General features: G+C 40.4%; 1 protein-coding gene across 3 annotated transcripts in view; it reads right to left on the bottom strand.

Annotated features, from left to right (window-relative positions):
- Nucleotides 1–323: 323 nt before the first annotated feature.
- The window catches only part of TRAF3 (TNF receptor associated factor 3), a 554,449-nt gene continuing 533,548 nt past the window's right edge, over nucleotides 324–21,224 (bottom strand). For all 3 annotated transcript variants that reach the window (XM_078660220.1, XM_078660221.1, XM_078660222.1), the window contains exons 10-11: nucleotides 13,167–13,335; nucleotides 324–9,377 (exon numbers count right to left, since the gene is read on the bottom strand). In XM_078660220.1, coding sequence (XP_078516346.1) covers nucleotides 8,806–9,377; nucleotides 13,167–13,335 — 741 coding nt within the window. In that variant the 3' untranslated portion in view covers nucleotides 324–8,805. The remainder of the gene's footprint in view (nucleotides 9,378–13,166; nucleotides 13,336–21,224) is intronic.

Here is a 21,224-nt window from a genome sequence, read left to right as displayed (position 1 = left end):
AGAGTAGTTAAGGAAACTTTGGCCCCCGTAAAATGTTAATTAATGGAATGTGCACAAACTCATTATCAATTTTCCAGATGGAATCCATCTGGATCTATTCCACTGAGGGGGCAAACTGAACTGAAACATTATTTAATTGTCACCTTTTATTGACATATATTTTAGATACTTGCCTTACTAACAGGAGATGGCTAGGAGTTTCTGAAATTTCAATTAAAATATTGCACAGAGGAAATAACATTTTCCCAGCAATGTGGTTTTCCAATGTGTACTTCGTTTAAAAGGTCTAGGAATCTCCAGTATCCAATGATCAGCCCACTACGATGTAAAAAAATGTAATTTATTAACATTAACACATCAAGCACATTGCAAGACCTCAGAACAGAAATAAATACACAGCATGATACACAATTAACACAGTAATGCTTCCGGAAGATATAGACCGATTGTTAATTTTAAATTAACAACGTGCCCACAGCTGAGAAACAAAGGGTGCATTATTGGGATGAACAATGTTCAATTTAGAACATGATAAGATACATAGATAAAAATACAGTCACATGTCAATGTGTCCTTTTATATATTATTATATTTGACAATGCAGTTGACATAAGGAAAGATTACAAAATCTTATACAATAATGTTTATACTATTTGCTTTATTAGCTCACAATAGAAATTCTTTGCTGATGACATAGAAAATACGCAATTCTACTTTTTCCAACAAGATCATTTCATTAGTTAGGTGATGTTTTCACATGTGTTCTTTAGAAATTACTGTAAAGTCTATCAGCACCAATAAGAGAAGCTTCACATCGCAGAGAGAGAGAGAGAGAGAGTACGGCAGTCTGAAATGTTTCCACGTTTCAGTAAGATAGGATAGTCCAAACAAAACATAGTAAATTTGTGGGAGACTGACAGAAGAAAGGAGCAATAGGTATCCAGGTTCTGTAAGCACAAGATTGGCTTGTGGGAAGGATGGAGGCTCTCTTAGAATAGTCCCAGTTGTGTTATTCATTGATGATGAAGAAGACTCAAGGAAAGGAATGACCTCATCAAAGAGGAGCAGTAATAGCATGAAACTAATTCCGTGTGGGGACGTCATTGATCGCAAGCGATTTGAGTTTTGCTTTTACCAATAACCACAGGATATTTTTCATAATTAGATTTCTGAATGATAGTTCAAATGGAATATCTAGTCTTTAAAATGTCCACAGTGTGGTAGATCAATGTGAAACTTTTTAGCACATAAATGGTACAATGGGAAGTCTAGGTGATATGTTTCCGAACACACTTACTCATTAGACTTTTAAATAAATTATTTTATAAATATATATGATTTATAAGAAACGCACAAAATAAAGGATTCTGTTTGAAAAAATATCAATATTTACCATATATATATCTCTGTCTGGTTGTGGGTGTGAATTTCCGTTTAAGTCACAGAGCTGTGGGTCAATGACTGAAAGATTTATAAAGCTCTCTCCTAAAATCTCCCAGGAACCATTGTCTACAGGCTCGACCTTGGAATATGCGGAGCAACACCTTTGATTCACAGGAATTGGGGAAACAGAGAGCAGAAATGTCACAGAGCTTGCTCTTTTGTTGAAAGCCCGTACAATGCGTTGGCCTTCAAGCTGTGACATTGCACTCCTTGTCACAGTGAAGAGTGCCAGTTGGCAGGTAATTGCTAGCAGCAGGAACTAGCTCTTGTTTGCCTTCCGCTAAGTCTACACTGCTCTGGCTTCCACCAAAAAAGCTATGAATCAGTATGAACTGGTCAAGAGAGTACCATTTAAAGGCACTCTGAGCAAAGGCATATGTGTTGTAGGCTAGAAGGCCAGCCGTGAAAAGAAAAGAGACATATAGATAAAATAAAAGGCAACAGCCAGCTAAAAAAGATCAATCCCTATCCGTTCAAGAAAAAGCTGTGCAAGGCCCTTCAATTGTGATATGACAGCAAATAAGAGATTGTTCACTTCAGCTGGCTGAAATACATCCATGGTTGTGTGCTTAAAGGCTAGAGGGTGGCTTTAAGACTACAGAACTGATAAGGACATGCTCAGTTCCCCGTGCAATTTATTAACACTTGGGATTGTGAATATCATGTAGAGGACCTTGCTATAGACCCAAATAAGTTTCTCCAAAGTAAAGAATGATTGAATGTGGCTGGCGACTGCATAAAGTATCCTACTGCACCATGTACCTAAATGTGTAATGTAATGTATATCGCTCAATCTGGTTACGGTCATGATTACAAGAACAGGGGACTTCTAAATTAAAAGGCACAAATAAGTGCAACAGATCTTAGTAAAACTTACCCTGCTTAGGATATTCAAGCCCTGACTAAAATCTACAATGGTTTTAAACACCACACTTTGCGTGGATTAATATAGGCATTTATTGTGTCACTCCTCATTTTATAGTCTTTTAATGAGAAGGGCGAGGAGCTGGTTAGCTTCCACTCACTCAGATAGGCTCTCCCAATCAACATACAGGAGACATGGTTTTGGACAAATCTCCGCCATGATCTATGTAACTCTTCAGGACTGTTCAGAAAAGATAACATGGATGGGTATAATGATTATTAGCACCTTCACAGTATCCAGAGTAGAACTTGTTGCACACCTAGCTACTGTAGTCCATAACTGAATAGAAGAAGAAAGGAAAAATACATTTGTAGACATGTCCATGAGATGGTGGAATCTCAGAAATAAGAAATATTAGGTTTTTGGATACAATGATAATCTTGGACATGTCTTAGATGTGATTTGGTTAGATGGTAGCTCCTCAACTCTGCTCTACTGAAACATGACAAAATGTAAAACTATAAACAAATTACATTTTGGGTACTATCGCTACTCTTTCAAGTCTCAATATTTTTCGATCCTCTCAGTGAAAATGTCTAGATGTTGGTATAAATGAAACTCAGAGAACAGCACTACCTACACTTTGTGTAATGCCTTTTGAGCAACTGGGCCACGAAGATATAATGAAATATTGGACAAAGCTTTTCAAGCGTCCCATCAACTATCTTCTTTGTACTTATCCCCAAACGTCCGCTGTGATACATAAGTCTGGGAGTGTCCTCAAGGAGAGTGAAGACGGAAAACAGGAATGGAAAAGCAACAAAATCTGCACTGAGGAAACATTTCTTGCTGAGTGATGAAGTTAGAATTCAGAAGGGCAGACTGTGGAACGAGGCTGTGCTTTTTTTGTAAATAGTGCTATATAGATATTAATATAATCAGGAAGCTCAAACTATTGGAAAGCACATCTAGTTAAAATGATTTAGCACTAGCCGTCTTTTTCTAGGATATCTCGGGGGCAGAGAAAGAGGCAAATGCATTAAAACTGTGTATCATGTTAAGCAGACTGCTCATAGTTTTTAAGCTATTTTGCCTGAAATCATCACGTCTCATTTTGACTCTCAGAAAAAGTTGCAAACACTTGCCTGGGAGATTAAATTATATTGGCATTGCTGAGGGGAACCTGTTAGATTTGTAATTCTACTCGCTGTTACTTATACAAGTGCATCTCTAGGAAACTTCCTGAAAGTGAACATCGGACTGTCTTTTTTTAAAAAAAAGAATGAGCTTCAGGAGAGCTGAATAAGAGGCTTGCTCAACCCAATTACTGGCTTAAATATCAATAAATCAGATTAAGTAGAAAACTGGGAAGTCCTAGGAGGATGACACAGGAAGGGGTGCTTCTTCATGATAACATGGGTTTTAAGAGGTTTGGCCAGCAATGCAAACCCCCTGCTGCAGTGCTCTAACACGATTATTTCACCAACAGCCTGAAGAGCAATTGTAGGTGTTTGGTAACCCTAACCAGACTAGTTTCTCTTCTGTTGTGGTACTATACTCACTGTGTGACAAAAAAGACGAATCTGCAGTTTAAACAACTTGAGTTCCGGAGACATATCAAATCTATCCCTCATGTGGTCCATGTTCCCACCCCCTACCAACTTGTCCTGTATTACTACCAGTCCTGAAAAGCTGCGATGCAGCAGAAAAAGCATTTAGACCAGGGATCAGCAGAAGATGGAGTGGGAACTATAAATAATGCTACATGCTCGATAAACTAGTAGGACAGATATTATTACAGTAAGCCATAACGTTATCACTATTATGACAAGCCTTCTTCAGCTCCCAATTCTTCAGACCACATTACTGAATAAAAAAATAAAAAAACGGGGAGAGTGGAATTAACAAAGGTCAGTTCAGGCATCAGGAGAATAGGTAAAGCATTAGTGGCTTTCCATATTGAGCACTCAAAGTAGTGTTCAGAGAATCCTTTAGGCATGGTCGAGGTGATTGTACTATTTATGTTTGCAACAAAGAGAGGATTTTGGAAAGCCACTAAAGTTACAGTTGGGTTGGCAAAGGGGCAGGATTTGTTGCATGAAATCTATAATGTTGTAGAAATTGGTTGTGCAGGACAAAATCCATGAGGAAATAGAATCTTGCTTGGCAATTGCACTGTAGTTACAATTTACAGAAATCAAAGCTAGTTAACAGATACAACTTAAAACCTCAGAGAAAACTTGAGGCGTAGGGTATGCAATGGTGCCTTGACTTTAGAGAACTACTAATGAACACGGCTCAAAAACCTCATGGTTGATGAGTATGTATTAAAAGTAGGGAAAGGTCAACAAAGTATTTCACTTTCTCTGTGAAATGACTATGATGAGAGCGCCAAAGTTTAAGTAACAGCGACCATGAGCTTAAAAGGAGATTTAGACACACCGATGAGAACAATATTAAAATGTTGAGGAAATGGATCCCATTTTATGCAGCATCTACAAAAACTCTCCCTGGCAGCAGAAGAAGAGAACTGGAGTAATCTACATATTCTAACCAGGCCACAATGCTACCCTAGCTGTTACAAGTGACAGCTGTGATGGTGGTATTGGCTCAGTGTAACATGAACCACCAAAGAGTACAAAGAGCAACAAGAGGCTTGATGCCCTGAAAACCAGTTCTTCAGGAATAACGCTTTTACCTTCTGAAGTGGAAAAGAAGAGTGGGGGATCTGCTGCTGCTTCTGATATGTGGGGATTGTGTTCCGTGGATGCCAGCGTAAGTTACATCCTGATAAAACTGCAACTTATAAAGTGTTTGTGCAGTTTGGCTACCACTGACTCACTGGATGGAGGTGATGGTTGTTGTGGATCTCTGGGAGGCAGGGATACATATACATATACACCATATCCTTATCCCAAATAAGCTGGAAAGCACAGGGAGTCTGTAGCAGAGGTGAAAGAGAAAAGTTAGAAGCCTGGAACTCTCAAATGGGTAAAATCTTATGGCAATCCAGCTAGTGACTGAGGAATTGTTGGTCTTGAAAGAAGACACTCTACAGATTGCATCAAAAGCTGTGCAGTGGAATATGATTAAAACAGGCTCATCGAAAGTCATAACTCTGTAGGCAGCATGATGAGTGCTACTTATAGCACAGCTATATGCAGAATTCCATGAAAAGGTTTAAATGCACCAACCCACAATCCTAGCACGTCAAATAAACCTACACAACTGACCAGGTACAAGTGACACACTCGAGGCACAATTCTGGCTGTAATGTACAATGGTCCACATTTCAGAACCCCAGTTACACATTCTTTGAAGCCTGTGTGAGTCTACAGAATGAGAAAATCAACATTGCTTCTGTCTTTAGAAAATTTAGTAGGGAGCTGCTTCTTTCACAATATGTGGGGAAAAAAGTGTTTTACTGTATGTCAAACCAGTGTGCCAATGGAACAGTATGTCACCCAATAGCGAATTACGAATGTTGCATTTTTTGGCCAGTAAGAAAATGAGTAGTGCAAGTTAATCAAGAATTAGTGCGACTGCAATCAGTCGCACACAGGAAGTCTGTTCTGCACACAGAGAGAATGGAAGTGGCAATGTTTCGTGACTGTGTTTATCTTCTGGTGAATACTTTAACTATAGTATAAGAAAAGCATACATTCCAAGTGGTACCACCACTTACGAAAAAAACTAGCACTTTTAGAGACCATTACATTTAATGCGGGGGCAACAGGTACATAATAAATCCAAAACTTATGTGAATATCTAGTGTAGAGAATCCTAGAAGACCATCCAGTTCTTGAAGGAAACGGGTAACCCTTAGACAAGAAGTGAATTTTCTAACTTGGTCATAAATGCTTTTCGGCGTTCTCAACAGGTCTCGAATGTCATTGCCTTCATCATCCACCCGATATTTAAGAGAAGCAGAAGCAGTGGCAGTTCCGGCAGAAACGCACACTGAGAGGTAGAATATTTTAAATACGACATAAAATAATTCTTTAAACAAAAAACACTTGTCTGAAAATTAACTAACACAATTTGTTGAAGGATCATTCCAATCCCTGATATTTACCACCCGGTGAAAAGGAGAATGGAATCATTCCTATAAAAAAAGTGTGATACGTGAAGTGAACAGTCCAAGGTGCAGCAGGTGTAACTTTCAGAGCCACCACACACTTCAGGAGCTATCTTTGCAGATAAGCTCAAGGTTGAATGCCCTACTGTAATCTTTAGTCTTCATATCTTCATTAAAATACAACTTACATCTCAATTTTCTATACAATGACGGCATAGTCAATTATGATGTCCCCAAATATCATAGAGGGTATATTTATGTTGCATATTATTGAATATGTCTATAGTATACAGTCCATAAAAACACACTTTTAAGCCTTGGGTATCTATGCATTTTACTTTGAATTATAGTTGGTGTCTGCTAGGAAGTCTAAAGTTTTCAAGTATTCATTAAGATGCAACGTATGCCCTCTTCCTCTGGAATACGTAGGTAGTGGAAATGTGGATATCACCAAAGAAATAAGGTGGGAGAGCCATAAACTTTACTATCAAATTTATTTTTCCTCCTTTGTAATAATTAGGGATTTCAGTGTTGAAGTTCCTAAGTATCAAAGAAGTGAGAGATCTAAATTGTACTTTAGAGAAAGGGTCTAGAATTTTAGTTAGGCAAATGATTGTGAGCGTCCTTTTTCCCTTCTAATTGGGGGTTTTCAGGTCCTTAACATATATTCAACAGTTATTAAACAATTTAAGAACAAGGAGGGAGAATATCAGTATCTTAATCTCTTAAAGTGTTGACAGTGTAGGAAAGGCAGGACTTTCTGTTCTCCCATTTAACTTGCGAGTAAAGTGCGGAAGCCAGAAGAAGAGACTTTGGTTTGATGAGCCCTTAACTGGTGTGCATTTTATGGAATTGAACACAAACATGATCTCACATGTACATTCCATTCTAATATTTTCCAGAATATTAAAAATGATCCCAGAATGTGCGCATAGCATGAGACTAGGGCCGCACATGCAAGGCTTTTGTGAACCCCAGTCTCTGAATTAAGACATTGGCTTTGTCTACTTCCTGAAAAGCAGGCATGGATTTACTACTGGTCATATACACAGTTGATAGGCAAGCATTCTCTTCCCAAACTTTCCACCCACCAACCAACCCCCGCCCGCATCACCTGTGGAATCACCCGTTGCATATTTACGTTGCATGCAGTAGATTCATTTGGTTGCAGAGGGCAGATCTGTGAAAACCAAATGTATTTGACTCAGAACTCCAAAGTTCAACAAATGCCCTAGTTTAGGGTGAAAACAATTTGAAATCTGATAATGATGCACAGCATCGATGAGCTTTTGATTGTTCTTAACAGTGCAGTAGTGTTATTAACTACGACATATATATTTATATTGTTGGTTTACATTTCAAAGAGAAATAACAGCAGGTTAAACAGATTTTTCCTTGTTAACCGGCAATTGCTATTGTGTCTTTCTGCTATGAAATATCAGCCTATTCACTGTCTTAAAAACAAAGATGTATTTAGTAATTCCTCCTAGTAGCATTCTAAATAAAAAAATAAACTATGCTTCTGTTTTTGGGGGGATTTGGATACACAGTTTGTTTCCTCGCATGTCTGATGTACAAGGTATATGAGGCTATGGAAACATACATTTGCTACAACATTGCACTTATTAATTTTATTCTTTTGATTTAAAGGAGTGTTTTTTTTATATGCTAAAATTTCAAAGTTTCCACAGTTCACCATCCGTACCATGTGCTACTGTTCGCGGTGCTTCCTTAAGCCTGCGTTCCAGAAGATCATGTTCTGTGGTGGCTACGTAAAGGTGAAAACAACCTTCTTTGGGTGGCTTGACAATCTTATGTACCCTGTTCTTACTACACTCACAGATAGTAAAATGGGCGTAAAAAAAGAGTAACCGGTTACGCTGAGTTCCACCATACTGCAGCGAAGATATCAGCACCATTTGAAATTTGTTAAATTATTACTCAAACACAACGAGGCACGTTCCCACGTGTGATCGTTCGTATGGTGGAAGCCTGTCACCCTCCCGACATTTGCTTCTTTTCAGTATAAAAAATCCTTTCATGCTTTTTTTTTTAAAGAAAAAAAATTAGCAGCTTTGACTTTTCATTACCAAATAATTGGCCAATTGAACAGAAACGAAAACCATATAAGCTTTAGTTAGTGGGCTCCTTCACCCCAACATTGGTTAAACAAATCCACCGACCTTAAATGTTGCTTGCTCTGTGCTAATCCACCCTCCCTCCCTGTTTTAAGTGAGCACAGAGTATTTTTTTTATTGTTGAACATGTTCCAACCCTCTGCATGGGGTCCTATGCCATTACCCCGTCCGGCTCTCTTCCATTCCACAAGGCGCCTTCTTGTGCGTTCTGGCTCCTCGTTGAAGACTGCATGGTACAAAAACCCGACCTGACGCTTTTTTCTTCTACGCCCCCCACTGTGTCAGGGGTCGGGTAAGTCTGAAGTATCCACTATGACCTTAATAAAAATAGTATCGTCTTTAATGTATGTCCCATTCTCCAGTACTGTTTGGGCCACAAAGACCGGACAACCGGAGGCAATGTTCATTTCTCCGGTAGGTTTCTTAAAACTACTGCTGTTTGGGTCTGGCTTGAAAGCGTCCCCCAAATGACGTCGCGAGGGTCCTTGGTCCATCAACATGAGACTCACTTTCTGTTTGAAGGGCCATGGAAGCAGGGCATCGTACTCTCCACGCATGATCACAAAAAACAGCGACAAATGAGTCCCTTTCCCCATCCCATCTCCATTCAGGTAAACTCTGGCACACATCTTGTAGCCGAAGTAGCCAGTGTAAAATGGCTGACTATACAGAGAGAGAGTCTTTCCCATGACAGCCTCTTGCTTCCGCCGTTTGTAATCTCGGATCTTCCAGATCAGGATCCCATTGTAACTGGCTGTCTCCAGAACTTGGAATCGGAGGTCCATGTCGGCCAGCCGGATATCGTGAACACTGAGCATTTGATCATGTCTGTTTATCTGTGTTTCAAGTACACCTGGACAAAAAGAATAAAAACACTGTTATTCTCCAAAACTGTAAACTAGGATGAAACGTTTAATGAATGAATGAGTATCAAGACTGTGAAAATTAACGACAATGTTTTCAAATCAAACAAAAGGTTACGAATAAAGACAAAAGCTGTGGTAATAATTTTAAAAAAATGTGTCATTTGGGGTTACATACTGTAATCACAGTCTGTTGTTGTATTAAGATATATTTTGAGGCCATTAGAGACTGCATGCAATCCTTCTTCAGACCTTTTGCGCTACTAGCTAAAGATTATTTCAATCTGCAATATTTATGCTTAGTTTTAAATTCTGACAGCCCATTGGCTTTAGAGGCCATGCAGCTTGCCTTTATAACGTGTGAAAGAAGGTGTCTTCTAGAATATAAGCTTTAGTGTATTCTATTCAGAGTTTTTGGGTCAAGCCTAGCGCAGCGCGCATGTCCTGCTCTATGAGAGGCTTCTTGTGAGCTTTCCAAACTTCCCCGAAACTTCTCAGTGTGGATTTGGCAACTCCCACACATTCCATTGGCATTTGCGTGTGTCTTTCAATAATGAAAGCACGCAAATGGCCAAAGGCGGGTGTATGTCCCAACTTTTCTCTTAATGTTCACTCCCATAGCATTTTGGTGTCGGGAGCGAGCAGCAGCACGCTTTGTGGCAGCTGCATTCCTCCCTTGTTGTTGTGGATCATGGTACTAATGAAACACAGCACGGTTGCTTTCACTTTGCGGCCGCGATTGGTTTTCTGTTCTCATGATTTTTGTCCTTGTATTGCAAATGCACATTTCCTGATGTTGGGAATCACATTTTTCTGACCTCTATTCAGTACTAGAAATATCTCAGATAATGAGCCCCCTCAAAAGTCTTAATTCCGGTGTGGAGAAAAAAGCCATTGCTGCAGATACGTTAATGTTTGTATTACAGAAACGTTTCCACTGAATGATGATACTAAAGCAATATTAAGGGTGGCCAAGTAACAGCGTTTTCTCGGAACTCTGTGTTTCAATATTGCACGGGCTGGTTGGAGCGCTCCGCGGGCCCCGCATCTGACCACCCACTGCTGGGCCCTCGTTGGACTGTCTGGAACTGTCGCTGACTTTCTTTGGATGCTGCCTCCTTTCACAACTTCGGATATACAGTAAGCGTGTGCTGGTCGCGGCCTTAACATGGCGGCTGCGACGACCTCTTGACACTGGTGAATGAGAGGCCCAGAGAGCAGCGCATGACATCACCCTGCTCCGTGCCCTACCCCCCTACTCATCGTTTGCAGCTAGTGGACCGCACCAGCTGTGCCCTCACCTTTGGTGGGGCAGTTTGCAGTGTTGGTAGCTGTAGGGGGCACAACAATCGCCCGGCCGATTGGAGGTAGCCACATGACAAAAGGTCGGGGGAACCACCTGAGACTGGCGTTGGGAGCTGGTGTGCATGATACTGAACATGGCTGGTGCCATGCACAGCATATTTACCGGGGTTGCCACAAGCACCTCGACAGAACTGGAACCAGCGCTGTATCAGCTCCATCGGGACCCAGAGGCCTAATGACTTCATCTGGGGCACTGCACGGGCTCCCATCAAGGTACGCCTCCACTTACCAGCACTGGCGCGAACACCTCTGCCATATTTGAAACCCTTGCCTCACAACTTCCCATGCAGGGCTTCTCGTTGGGCGGGCACTGATGCCACACCATCTGCCTCCCCCTGGACACCCTTGGTGCCCCTCACCTGGGGATCTAATGCCATAAGAAACAAGAATTTGTAATGCAATAGGTCTCGCTTTTACGTGAGTTTGAGCTATTGGCATTGTAAAAGACAATGCCTTTTATTTAAGTTTTGGTTTTTAAAACATAAATAAAACGAATTGTCATTTACAATGCAAATAACTTAAAATCATGTAAATGTGAGTTTAAGTTATTGTGAGAAATGCTTGTTTCACTTTTTTTCACCTATGAGCATGGTGCCCCCATTGCCTAGGGCCGTCATAAGCGTTGGTGGCACCCGGTGCTCCAATCTTTTTTGGCGCACCATCCCGAAATGAAAATTCCCAGATTCCTATATTACGCCCTCCAAAGGAGCCCATCATATCTCCTTAGCCCCTCTTTCACATGTTTTATTTGAAAGCGCTGCTTATCCCAATGTGGAGTGTCAGGGCGCTTTACATCACACACATATTTTTCTGAGTTAATGAGGCATACAAGTGTGTAAATAAATGTCTACAAAATGCTACCTAAGACAATCAGGACTATAAAGTGTAGGAGTCACATCATCCATACTGGTAGGCATTATATGTTAAGAGTGCTTGATCTGGATGAACAAAGGAACAGATTTATTAAGTTTTTAAACAGTGTCCTAACCAAAGCTCTTGCTCTATGTTGTCTTAAAAAGGGATTCGATCACAGCAGCACCATATCTACTAATATACAGTGCAGTTGCTCTCTCCTTAGTAATGGCATACCTTGGGCTGCCTTGCGCCAATGCACACACTTCCACCATGGTGCAAGGATGTGTGCGTGATGTCTAGCATAGGTTTTATACTTCAAGGTTACCCTTCCAGCACACAATTCTATGCTTCAACAAAGTTTAAAGCTTTTACAGTTTTGGATGTGTGCTTTACGGTACAGCAAAAATGCAAAGTTAGAAGGGACTGGTGAAAAACATTTAGCTCCAATTTTACACTTGACTCAAGGAGGTGTAATTTTTTGATGCAAATCTCATTCTAACAAAGTTAACAGATAGGGATTATCGTTGAAACCCCATGGGCGGATGAAAGAGAATGTCCATGTCCCACCCATGGTACCACTTCTTGATGCACAGTAGTGCATAGTGCTACTTTGTGCTACTTCAGGACTATTTTCCAAAGCAAGTCAGGATTTTTGCTGGAAAGTAAACCCTAAAACAACACTTTGCACCAGTTTTGCGTCACTTTTTGTGATGTACACCAGGCTTAAAGTGTTGTTAAATCCACCACACAAACCCAAGCTTTGAAACATAGCACAATGATTGGGGGTATCACACTAATAAAACTGTATCATTGCACAAAGAATCCCTTTTTAGCAATCTTACAATAACGAAAGATTGAGGGAAAACAATTTGATTCTAAATTTATGTTTGCAATTTGCATGCAGCGCTTTGATGCGAGTTTATTGCTTAACATGCTATATTAAAAGGTTTGTAACTTATATACTCCAAGTAACAAAAGGATCTCCGCGACAAAAGAAGTAACACACTGAGCTATCTACATAAAATACACATCTGTGATCTGCGTGTTGCATGTTTTGCTTTGGAGTGAAAACATTGACCCTCTATGCTACTTTATCATTAGTCAAACTGTGACTAGACAAATCACAGATATCTCTATCAAGCGCATTAACCACCAGAGTTATCATGCATTTGTTATCATCCCCTGAACAATCTCTGCAGGCTCCTCTTATCTCGTCTCTGCCTGTCGTGCAATGGACGCCCCCTCCAGGTTGGCACTCGGTGTGATGACAATGGTCGCACCACCCTAAAGCCAGCACTGGCTACATGTGTGCCAACATGTGTTCAAACGCATTTTTGCACAAGTGAACTATGTTCATGATACGATCCAAGTATGGGGTTGAACCGTACACTGCACGGACTTCCTGGCTTGCACTATTTGAAGCTTAAGACTTTTCAACTCTTTTCTTAGCACTAGAGGGTGTTGTATGTTTTAAAGAAGTAACTAATCAGAATAGACAAGCAGAAATATTCACTTCAAGGATAACCATGCTAAAGAGAAAGAGAAATCCCATTACTGACCTGAATTGCGGGAAGCAGCGGTTTTACTGACACTTTCTAGCTGCGTCACTCGTATCTGAATAGATTCCACACTGCTTTTCATGTTGTCCGCTTCCTCCCCAGACTGGCGTAAAAGACGGATTTCTTTGTCCAGGTCCTTCAGTTTTTCCGTTTGTCCATCGATTACCCTCTATATGGAATATATGTGGAAAAACACAGGTAATTGTTAACATCAAATTTACAAAATTACAATGGACTATCATAACCGCACCTCACCCTTTACTCTCAGTCTGCCTATTCATCCAACTAACATTAGCTCAAATTACTCCTTCCCATTAACAAATCTTATCTGAACTCTAAAACTGGAGTAAATGCACTAGTTTTGAATGTACAAGAATTAAACTAATTAACCTGCGAAGTACAACTAAAACAACACTAACATTGGGTTCCGGTGTCAGGTGCCCGAGTTAGGCCCGGTAGGAATTAGTATCATTCTTGCATGTACACAAATCCTTTGCTTAAACATCGACCTTGCTGACACAGAACACTTCATGAGAATACAATCACACTGCCTTGGCATTAATGGACGGCCTCTCATGGGCAAAATACAAATGTGTTTATTATTACATCCATATGGCGACACAGCTACCTAACACAAACAATGGTTGCCCAATAACCATCTCGGCCCAAGGCAAGGATGCCATTTTCTAAATATAGCCTTCTGTTTCCTAACGTAATCAGAGGAGACACTTCTGCTGGTCTTGAGGGGTCCCTGCGTGCTGAAGCTTTTGCCAAGTAGCTGACTGACATCTTCGTGAGGGGTGTCCAGTTCGTGATCAAGACGGCGACATATACTCTTACCCACCAGGTAAAGGGTTTAGATCATCCAGAACAGGGTTTTCTTCGCAGACCATATATTTACACCCTTGACATGTAGGTTAGATTTGGGATCGTAGGGGTACGCTTGATTGTTATAATCTTATATATGCATGCATAAAAAACCTGTCTCAACAAGATGGTGGAACTGTTTGTTTTATTCTCAGTGTTGACACTTATGACTTTTATCTGCTTCTGTCTGTTAATCAACGCAGCCCATTTTTTCTACACAATAATCACTATGGTTCAATATATATTGAAAACGCCCCCCCCCCCCATGTATTCTTTGTATATTTCTCTGAGCAAAAGAAAGCATGAGTGACTGAGCGAAAGCTTAAAGTCTGTCATACAGTTCCTGAGGGAACAGTTGTCATGTTCAGTGGTTGACAGAACTGTTTGTTCCCTGTTCAGGTTTAGGGGGGCTAAGGGTGGCACTACAAGCTAGTTGGTCCAAGGGACAACACATCCTATGGGGGTGCATGGAATCAGTCTGGCACCATCCTAAGTTTATGTCATCCGCATAAGCGCAGTTCCTGTTGATTGGTGGAAACTACATGACACCGGGGTAGCTTGCTACTTGAAGCTAAGCTCTTCAACACCTCATTAGGTATAGTAAGTGTTATATGATAAATACGTTCCAAAATCACATTATAGGAAGGAATAAAACCTTCAAAAACCAGCAGCAAAACACTGGTGGCAAATGCGCAGGAACATATGCAAAACCTTGCAGTAATAAGATTACCAGATTTTCCACTGCAAAACTCAATAGCGGTAGGTAATGCCATGTGTATTAGCAATCACGCAGCTGGATTCAAATGTGCAATACTTCATAGCTAAGCATAGCTAAGCATTTAGCCCTGTGTTTTCATTGAACTAGTGCATTTTGTGAACTTGAGATCTAATTAACTTCAAATTAAAAAAGTTAACTAAAGATGCAGTTTACAAGTTGCAATAAGAAAGTTGAGGAATGAGCAATTTTGCCTGGTCCAACACTAGTTGCCCTCATTTGAGAACCACTTAAACAACTTCTTCAGTACATACAGTACTAAAAATACTACAATCTTAAATTCCGGTTAGACCACAATTTTCACCTCAGCTCCAAGAAGTGAACTAGTGCATACACGGGGTATCCCAGAATCCAATGGTGCCTCCAGCAACTGCAAATACTGACTGATAAAGGTCAGCTTCATGTGAAGAATAATGCCTCTGGGTGGCATACTTTTGTTTGCTTGCCCAATTCGTACGCTCCGCCTAATAATATCCAACACCAGCAGGGACAGTGACTGCTCTCCCACCTAAACAACATCCAGTATCTCACAACCGATCCTAATGCCCAGTGGGGCTTTAATCAGACATGAAAAATGTGGGTGACCACTATCTTGGCACCCTAATCCATCCTTTTTGACTTAAGATAGATCTCTGGGTGAATCTGAGTGGTGGGTTTTTGAGTGAACTGATTTTTAGAACATAGTTCGGATTATCAGCAACTTTGCGCCAAACCCATTGAGTTGTCGCTGCTTACACTTAGAAGCATGTAAATATAAGCCATGTAAAAGCAGACTTTATTCACTGCATCATTCTACCTGGATCCTCTGCCCCTTTGACTCAGATTATTTAAAAAAATGCTTTTGTAAATTCTCGAGCTGAGGTTTTACAAGCGGAGTTGAGAATTTCAAAATGCTGAGCCAGATCAACCTTTCAACCCTTAGTCCTCTGCTGTAAATAGCAACGAAAAGGTCTGGTTGTGTGGTCACATCACTTCCCCAAAAGGTGTTAGGACATTCTAGAGTTCTGTGTTGTTCTTTATTTTTAAATGGCTCCTTTCCTATGTGTAAATTAAAGACCCATAAGGTCTTGCATGCCAGAGTTGCTGTCTGCAATCCACTAAAATATACATAAAGTAGACTTTGGTTCCACACAGTGATGTACTACTCTTTTGTGTATCATTCCACCTTTCGAGAAGTGCCTCCATTACAGTGCATGAGGGACTATTTTACATCTGAAAAGTAACCTCAATCATCACTCTGTCACATTCATTCTTCATATCATGTATGCCTACTATAAAGAAAGCAATCATTTTGCTACTTTTTCCCTGTACTGGCAGCCGATAAGGTTGCCTTTAATCTGATAAACAGCATTAGTTCATGCAATACATGTAAACAGCATTTGTGGATACCTTTTACATACATTAAAGGCATACAGATTAACTTTGTCAATGCTTGTTTTTAAAAGCTACAGCTCTGACTGGTCACTGAGTGCAGAGTGCGCAATCACTTCTGTCATTCAGTATCTTGATTGTATACCTTCTTCCAACTCTCGTAATGGATCATCTCTTTGCACTCATTACGTTTGAAGAGTGTATAAGTGTATAATGAAGATATCTTGATTCTCCACTAGGAATGCGTCAGGGTTCCAGATCATGCAACACCAGTGGTGAAAGAGAGTACCCACCACAGATGCTGCTGGCAGTCACTGCCTGGTCCAGGACTCAGGCCTTGCGTCTAGCACGCCAATGGGAAAATCTAGAAATATGAATCTGTCTGTCAAAAGTGGATGAGCTTAAACTGACAAAATAATAACAACTAATTAACATTTTTTTATTTCTAAACTGAACTGACCTTAATAATAGCTTTAAAGATATTTGGATCAAGTCCTTTATTCAGCCACTAGTAAAAAGATAACTTTAACAATTTTGGAAGCTAAAGTGGAATGGTCCATCTGAAATGGCAATTAGATCTCTGTGACTGGTGGGGGAACATTTGTGTTGTTGGTATGCTCAAAAATACTTTAGGGATGAGAAGTGCACTAGAGCGTTTATAACCTTCTGGACAAACTAGGTTGAATTGCTTAATAAATATGAAGCAACTATTAGGGAGACCTTTACTGGCAAACAAGATGATCAAATGCATACAAGGATAAGAAATAAAGACAAGATCCTCTGGGAAACCCCATCTGGTGTAAGATTGAAACTGAGGTGGGTAGCTAGTGCATCTAATATAATGAAGCAAGTAGTGCTGTATGGCTTATACTTTCTCAGTAAAACTGTGGATTTGTTGGACAACATGAACATCAAACTGCAGGGCTGATTCTACGCACACCATCAGGATATGTTGGCCTTAGTCCTGCTAGCTTACAGTGCACCATCTGTACCACTAACCTTGCAAGGTGACAGGTGAAATGTGCAACCTCAGAACATGACAACACTGACTCCCCAAGAAAAGCACAGTAACAGGCCTAGAAGCCTTTTGTTTGGTAACTCATGCATGCCCAAAGAGAAATACATGAAATACACAACATGGCGTTTCAATATGTATTGAAGCATTAGGATTCTTTTGTAAAATACGTGCACTGCAATAATTAATAGAAGGATACAGAATAGTGTGATCAGCATTACGAGAATGGTGACGAAGATAAACAATTCAACCATTATGCTGTTCCAGAGAATATATGCTCTCATATAGGTACTGGTATATTTTGCAGTCCTACCTAGTGCTATTTCTCCTAGTGTGCCAAGGGTGGGCGAATCTGCCAGTTTCCCTGAAGGGTGATATAACTTCCCCGTTACCTGTGGGTAAGTGTGACCAGGGAGCCCTTCTTGGTGGACAGCTGGGCTTCATCCCTCACAGGAGGAAAACAGGAATCAGCTGGGCTGGAATTCCGGCATGGGGTGACCTCACAGTGCCAGCGAAATGCTCCTTTAACTAAACAAAGGAGTGATGTTGTTTATATACTAAACATTACCCATGTTGCCATGCCGAAGTCCCAGTCAGGCTGCCATTATTGGTTCTACCCTGACAGAGCTGTCGCCGAGCAAACAACAATAAACAACATTATTTTGTGCAGTGAACTTTAGCTTTCGTACAGAATGTTCAAGGCTCTGATAATATGCCTACAAAGATGTGTACATTTCATGGAACATGAGCCATACGAGCACACAAGCAAAGAGTGTGTCAAGTTTCAATGTTCAAGCAAAGATAGCAAGTTTAAACGGAAGCATGCAAAATGGCGGGGTTCCTGCCTGGGCCTTAATGTGACCACAAGGCACAGACTTCTTGGACATAAGATGAATAATAATCTTCCTAGAATGTATGCTAAAAATATAGTGTCAATATAAAACTTAAAACCGTAAAGCATTGTGCTTCTTTAATACTAAAAGCTTACAGAAAGACAAATTGCATGTTAAAAAAGTAAATCGAAAAAGTACTAATTAATTAACACTTCATTTCTAAAAGCAATTTTGTGAATTAAACCATAGCTGGATTAAAAAAAAATACTCGACTGCTCGAAACTGCCAGATTGTTTAAATGTTCTGAGGAGTAGACGAAACATCGCTATTCCTAGCATCCATAGATGACTGTTCCCTTGACACCCCTCTTGCTAGTTCAATGGAACAAACATGTTCAAATCCAACCTCCTCAGCAGCCGCTGAAGGAGTGATGGCCAGTAGTGCATCTGGTGAGGACGAGCCAGGATCCATGTCACCAAGAGCTGAAGCATCCCAGGAAGGCTCATAATATGCATTCTGAAGTGAAGGCAATCACACAGGGTATCTATACAGGTGAGTCTTTAGGGGACCCAACAGTAGGGTAATGTCTGTAGATGTAACCAGTTTCATCCCCCAAGCATATATCCAGTAAAGTGAAGGAAATCGAACAGGGCGTCTGTACAGGTGCATCTTTAGGGGACCCACCAGTAGCATAATGTCCATAGATTGGACCGGTTGCACTCCCAAGAATATATCCAGGACACACTTGAAAGTGCACAGCTGACAACGGAATACGGCCTGTACACAGTGTGGCCAGACAGGCCGAAAGGACAAGAACCAGGTGTCATTAAGTTCTTGAAGCAAGGGAACTCCAAAAGTCTGTATCATTCTCTCACGACACTGTAGCACATGTGATAGTGCCATCCCCATTTGGGCGCATGGCGGAAAATCCATTGCGGAGCAAATAGAATAAAATCAGTGTCCCAACAATTAGAAACAGCAAAAGCGGTAAGCCTCTAAAAATGTTCCCCAGCACAGAGTGTATGAAAGACGGACTAACTCCGAAGACTGTCTGGATGTTACTAACCAACCCGGAGCCAATTGACTTTAAAAAAAGTGTGCAGTCCCCGCAGGATTAGAAATGTTAAAAATGCGGTGCACTAACTCCCCAAAATGGGGTGGGAGATTGGTGCAAAGTAGCAACTGCATCTCAGAGGAAGACCTTGCAACTTGAAGATCAAACATCTCCTGTGAAGATGTCAAGGCCACTTCCTTCTGAAACGAAAAGGCTTTCAGTTTCAGTCTGCTTAAAGAATTAAACTTCACATTTGAAATTTGTGTTGAAAGCAAAATTGTCACCTGCCTCGATTTTAAATGCATTTGGAAAGCATCCAGTTTTGGTACATCTGTGCTTAATTGCATAAGGAAAATTTCAATATGCTCCCATTGGGTGTCAAGTGTTACACATTGAAAGCAGCTTAATACAAATCATTAACCTGTAATTGCGGCCTGAACCAAACAGGTGATTTATTGCACCACGCATGCCTGAGACAAAAGTGTAATGAGAAAGGAGAAAAAACGTATGCACAAGTGGTTTAAAAATTGAACAAAAAGGTGTGAAAAGGCATGTGGGTATTTGTAAAAAAAATAACAATTAACATCCAGTAGATGTATGCTGTTGACAAGTCACAGAGGGGAAAATGTTTTCGGAAATTAGACTGTATACATAAAATAAGGATTTCAGAAAAACACTACAAGTCGACTTGGGTTGTTATAAGCAAAATCTCACTAAGATGAACAGTCAAAATACAAATTTGGGGAAAATATCTAGGTAAAGGCACTAGGTGATATGCCTAAAAATAGTATTTGGTTGTAACAGGTGAACTGAGGCAATATTATAACTGTGATGTCGAATGCAGTGTCCATCTTCAGGTTTGCTACAACATCAAAAGCATCACGGTATTGGCAGATACAGAATCAATCAACGGATGCCGAAGGTGGAGCTCCATGCTGTAAAAGGAGAAGTATGGAAGTACCTAAAGCATTTGGAAGAGTGTGAGAAGCAATGCTAAGTCAACCAATGTGCCTGGGTGGATTGAACTCGAGTCACAAAGAGCCGTCAGGCTTGTTGGTGGACCAAACATAAGTTAGGACGGGGTTTATGCGTGTATAGGTTCTAACTTCAAGACAGAGCCAATGGTACACATCATCAGTATTTGAATGTATGAAGAGAGAAGAGGGGCCCGGATACCATCAACAAAATAAGCAGACAGAAACAGATAATGTCCTAACACTAGAAAAGGTTGACACCCATTCATGAGGACGGGATGACATTTTGAGGTTTAAACTTACCAAAAAGTTTAGGAAATTATGTGCAACCATCATTACGTAATGCTAAACTACTGACACTTTATAATGCTTTAAATTGATATATTGTAGCTCTGAAGAATTATTTAAATGTTTCAGAATGTGACAATATGGGATTATTAAAATGTGGAAACTCTGTGATATATTGTAAGGTGTAAATGAGGAAAAATATTTCAAAAAGGCCAATTGTGAGCCTACTGTTAGAGCCAGAAGCCAAGGTCAGGGATATCCCTGAACGTCCCTAATAGTGAAGAAAGTATTCAACATCAGTCCTAAAAAATAAAAATAAATCAATGATTCACAATGAATTTCAGGGGTGAAATGGAGACCTTTCCTTGGTCTCTTTCACAACTTTTCTCCTTTCAACTTTAAAATATAGGGAGCTGTAACCAACAGTCAAATTGAATGGCATGAAAACCGAGGATCTATTGCTAAATCCTCAACAGCAGTTACACTCGAGCGTATAAATCCCTATTAATGTTTCAGATGTATCACCTTCAACAAGTCCAACATGCAGCAAGGTACATCATTCTAAAGGCAAAAAAAGACAAACTGTTTCACATGGCATGTTTGCTCTTTGGAAGGGTCACGGCTTCCAAATTACTAAGTGCATGATTTTAAACTGTTGTGTTCAGTGCCCAAGTATGTCTGAGCCCCTCACTTGTCACTCAGGGAAAGATTTATGCTATACTCCAGTATGCTTCGAGATCTAGAAGTATGTCCCTCGGCCACGTCAGAAAGCCAGCTTTCACCTACCCGACAGGGGCTCAGAGGTTTTCATTCTTGGACCTGTTGATATCAGCTCAAAGTCTTATTTTCTCTCCTTGTATCCGTCAATGAAGGCCTTCCGC

This window comes from Lissotriton helveticus, chromosome 9, assembly GCF_964261635.1.
Source record: "Lissotriton helveticus chromosome 9, aLisHel1.1, whole genome shotgun sequence".
Lineage (NCBI taxonomy): Eukaryota > Metazoa > Chordata > Amphibia > Caudata > Salamandridae > Lissotriton > Lissotriton helveticus.
Note: the sequence above shows the minus strand (reverse complement) of the source record. Positions and strands in the feature narration are given on the sequence as shown.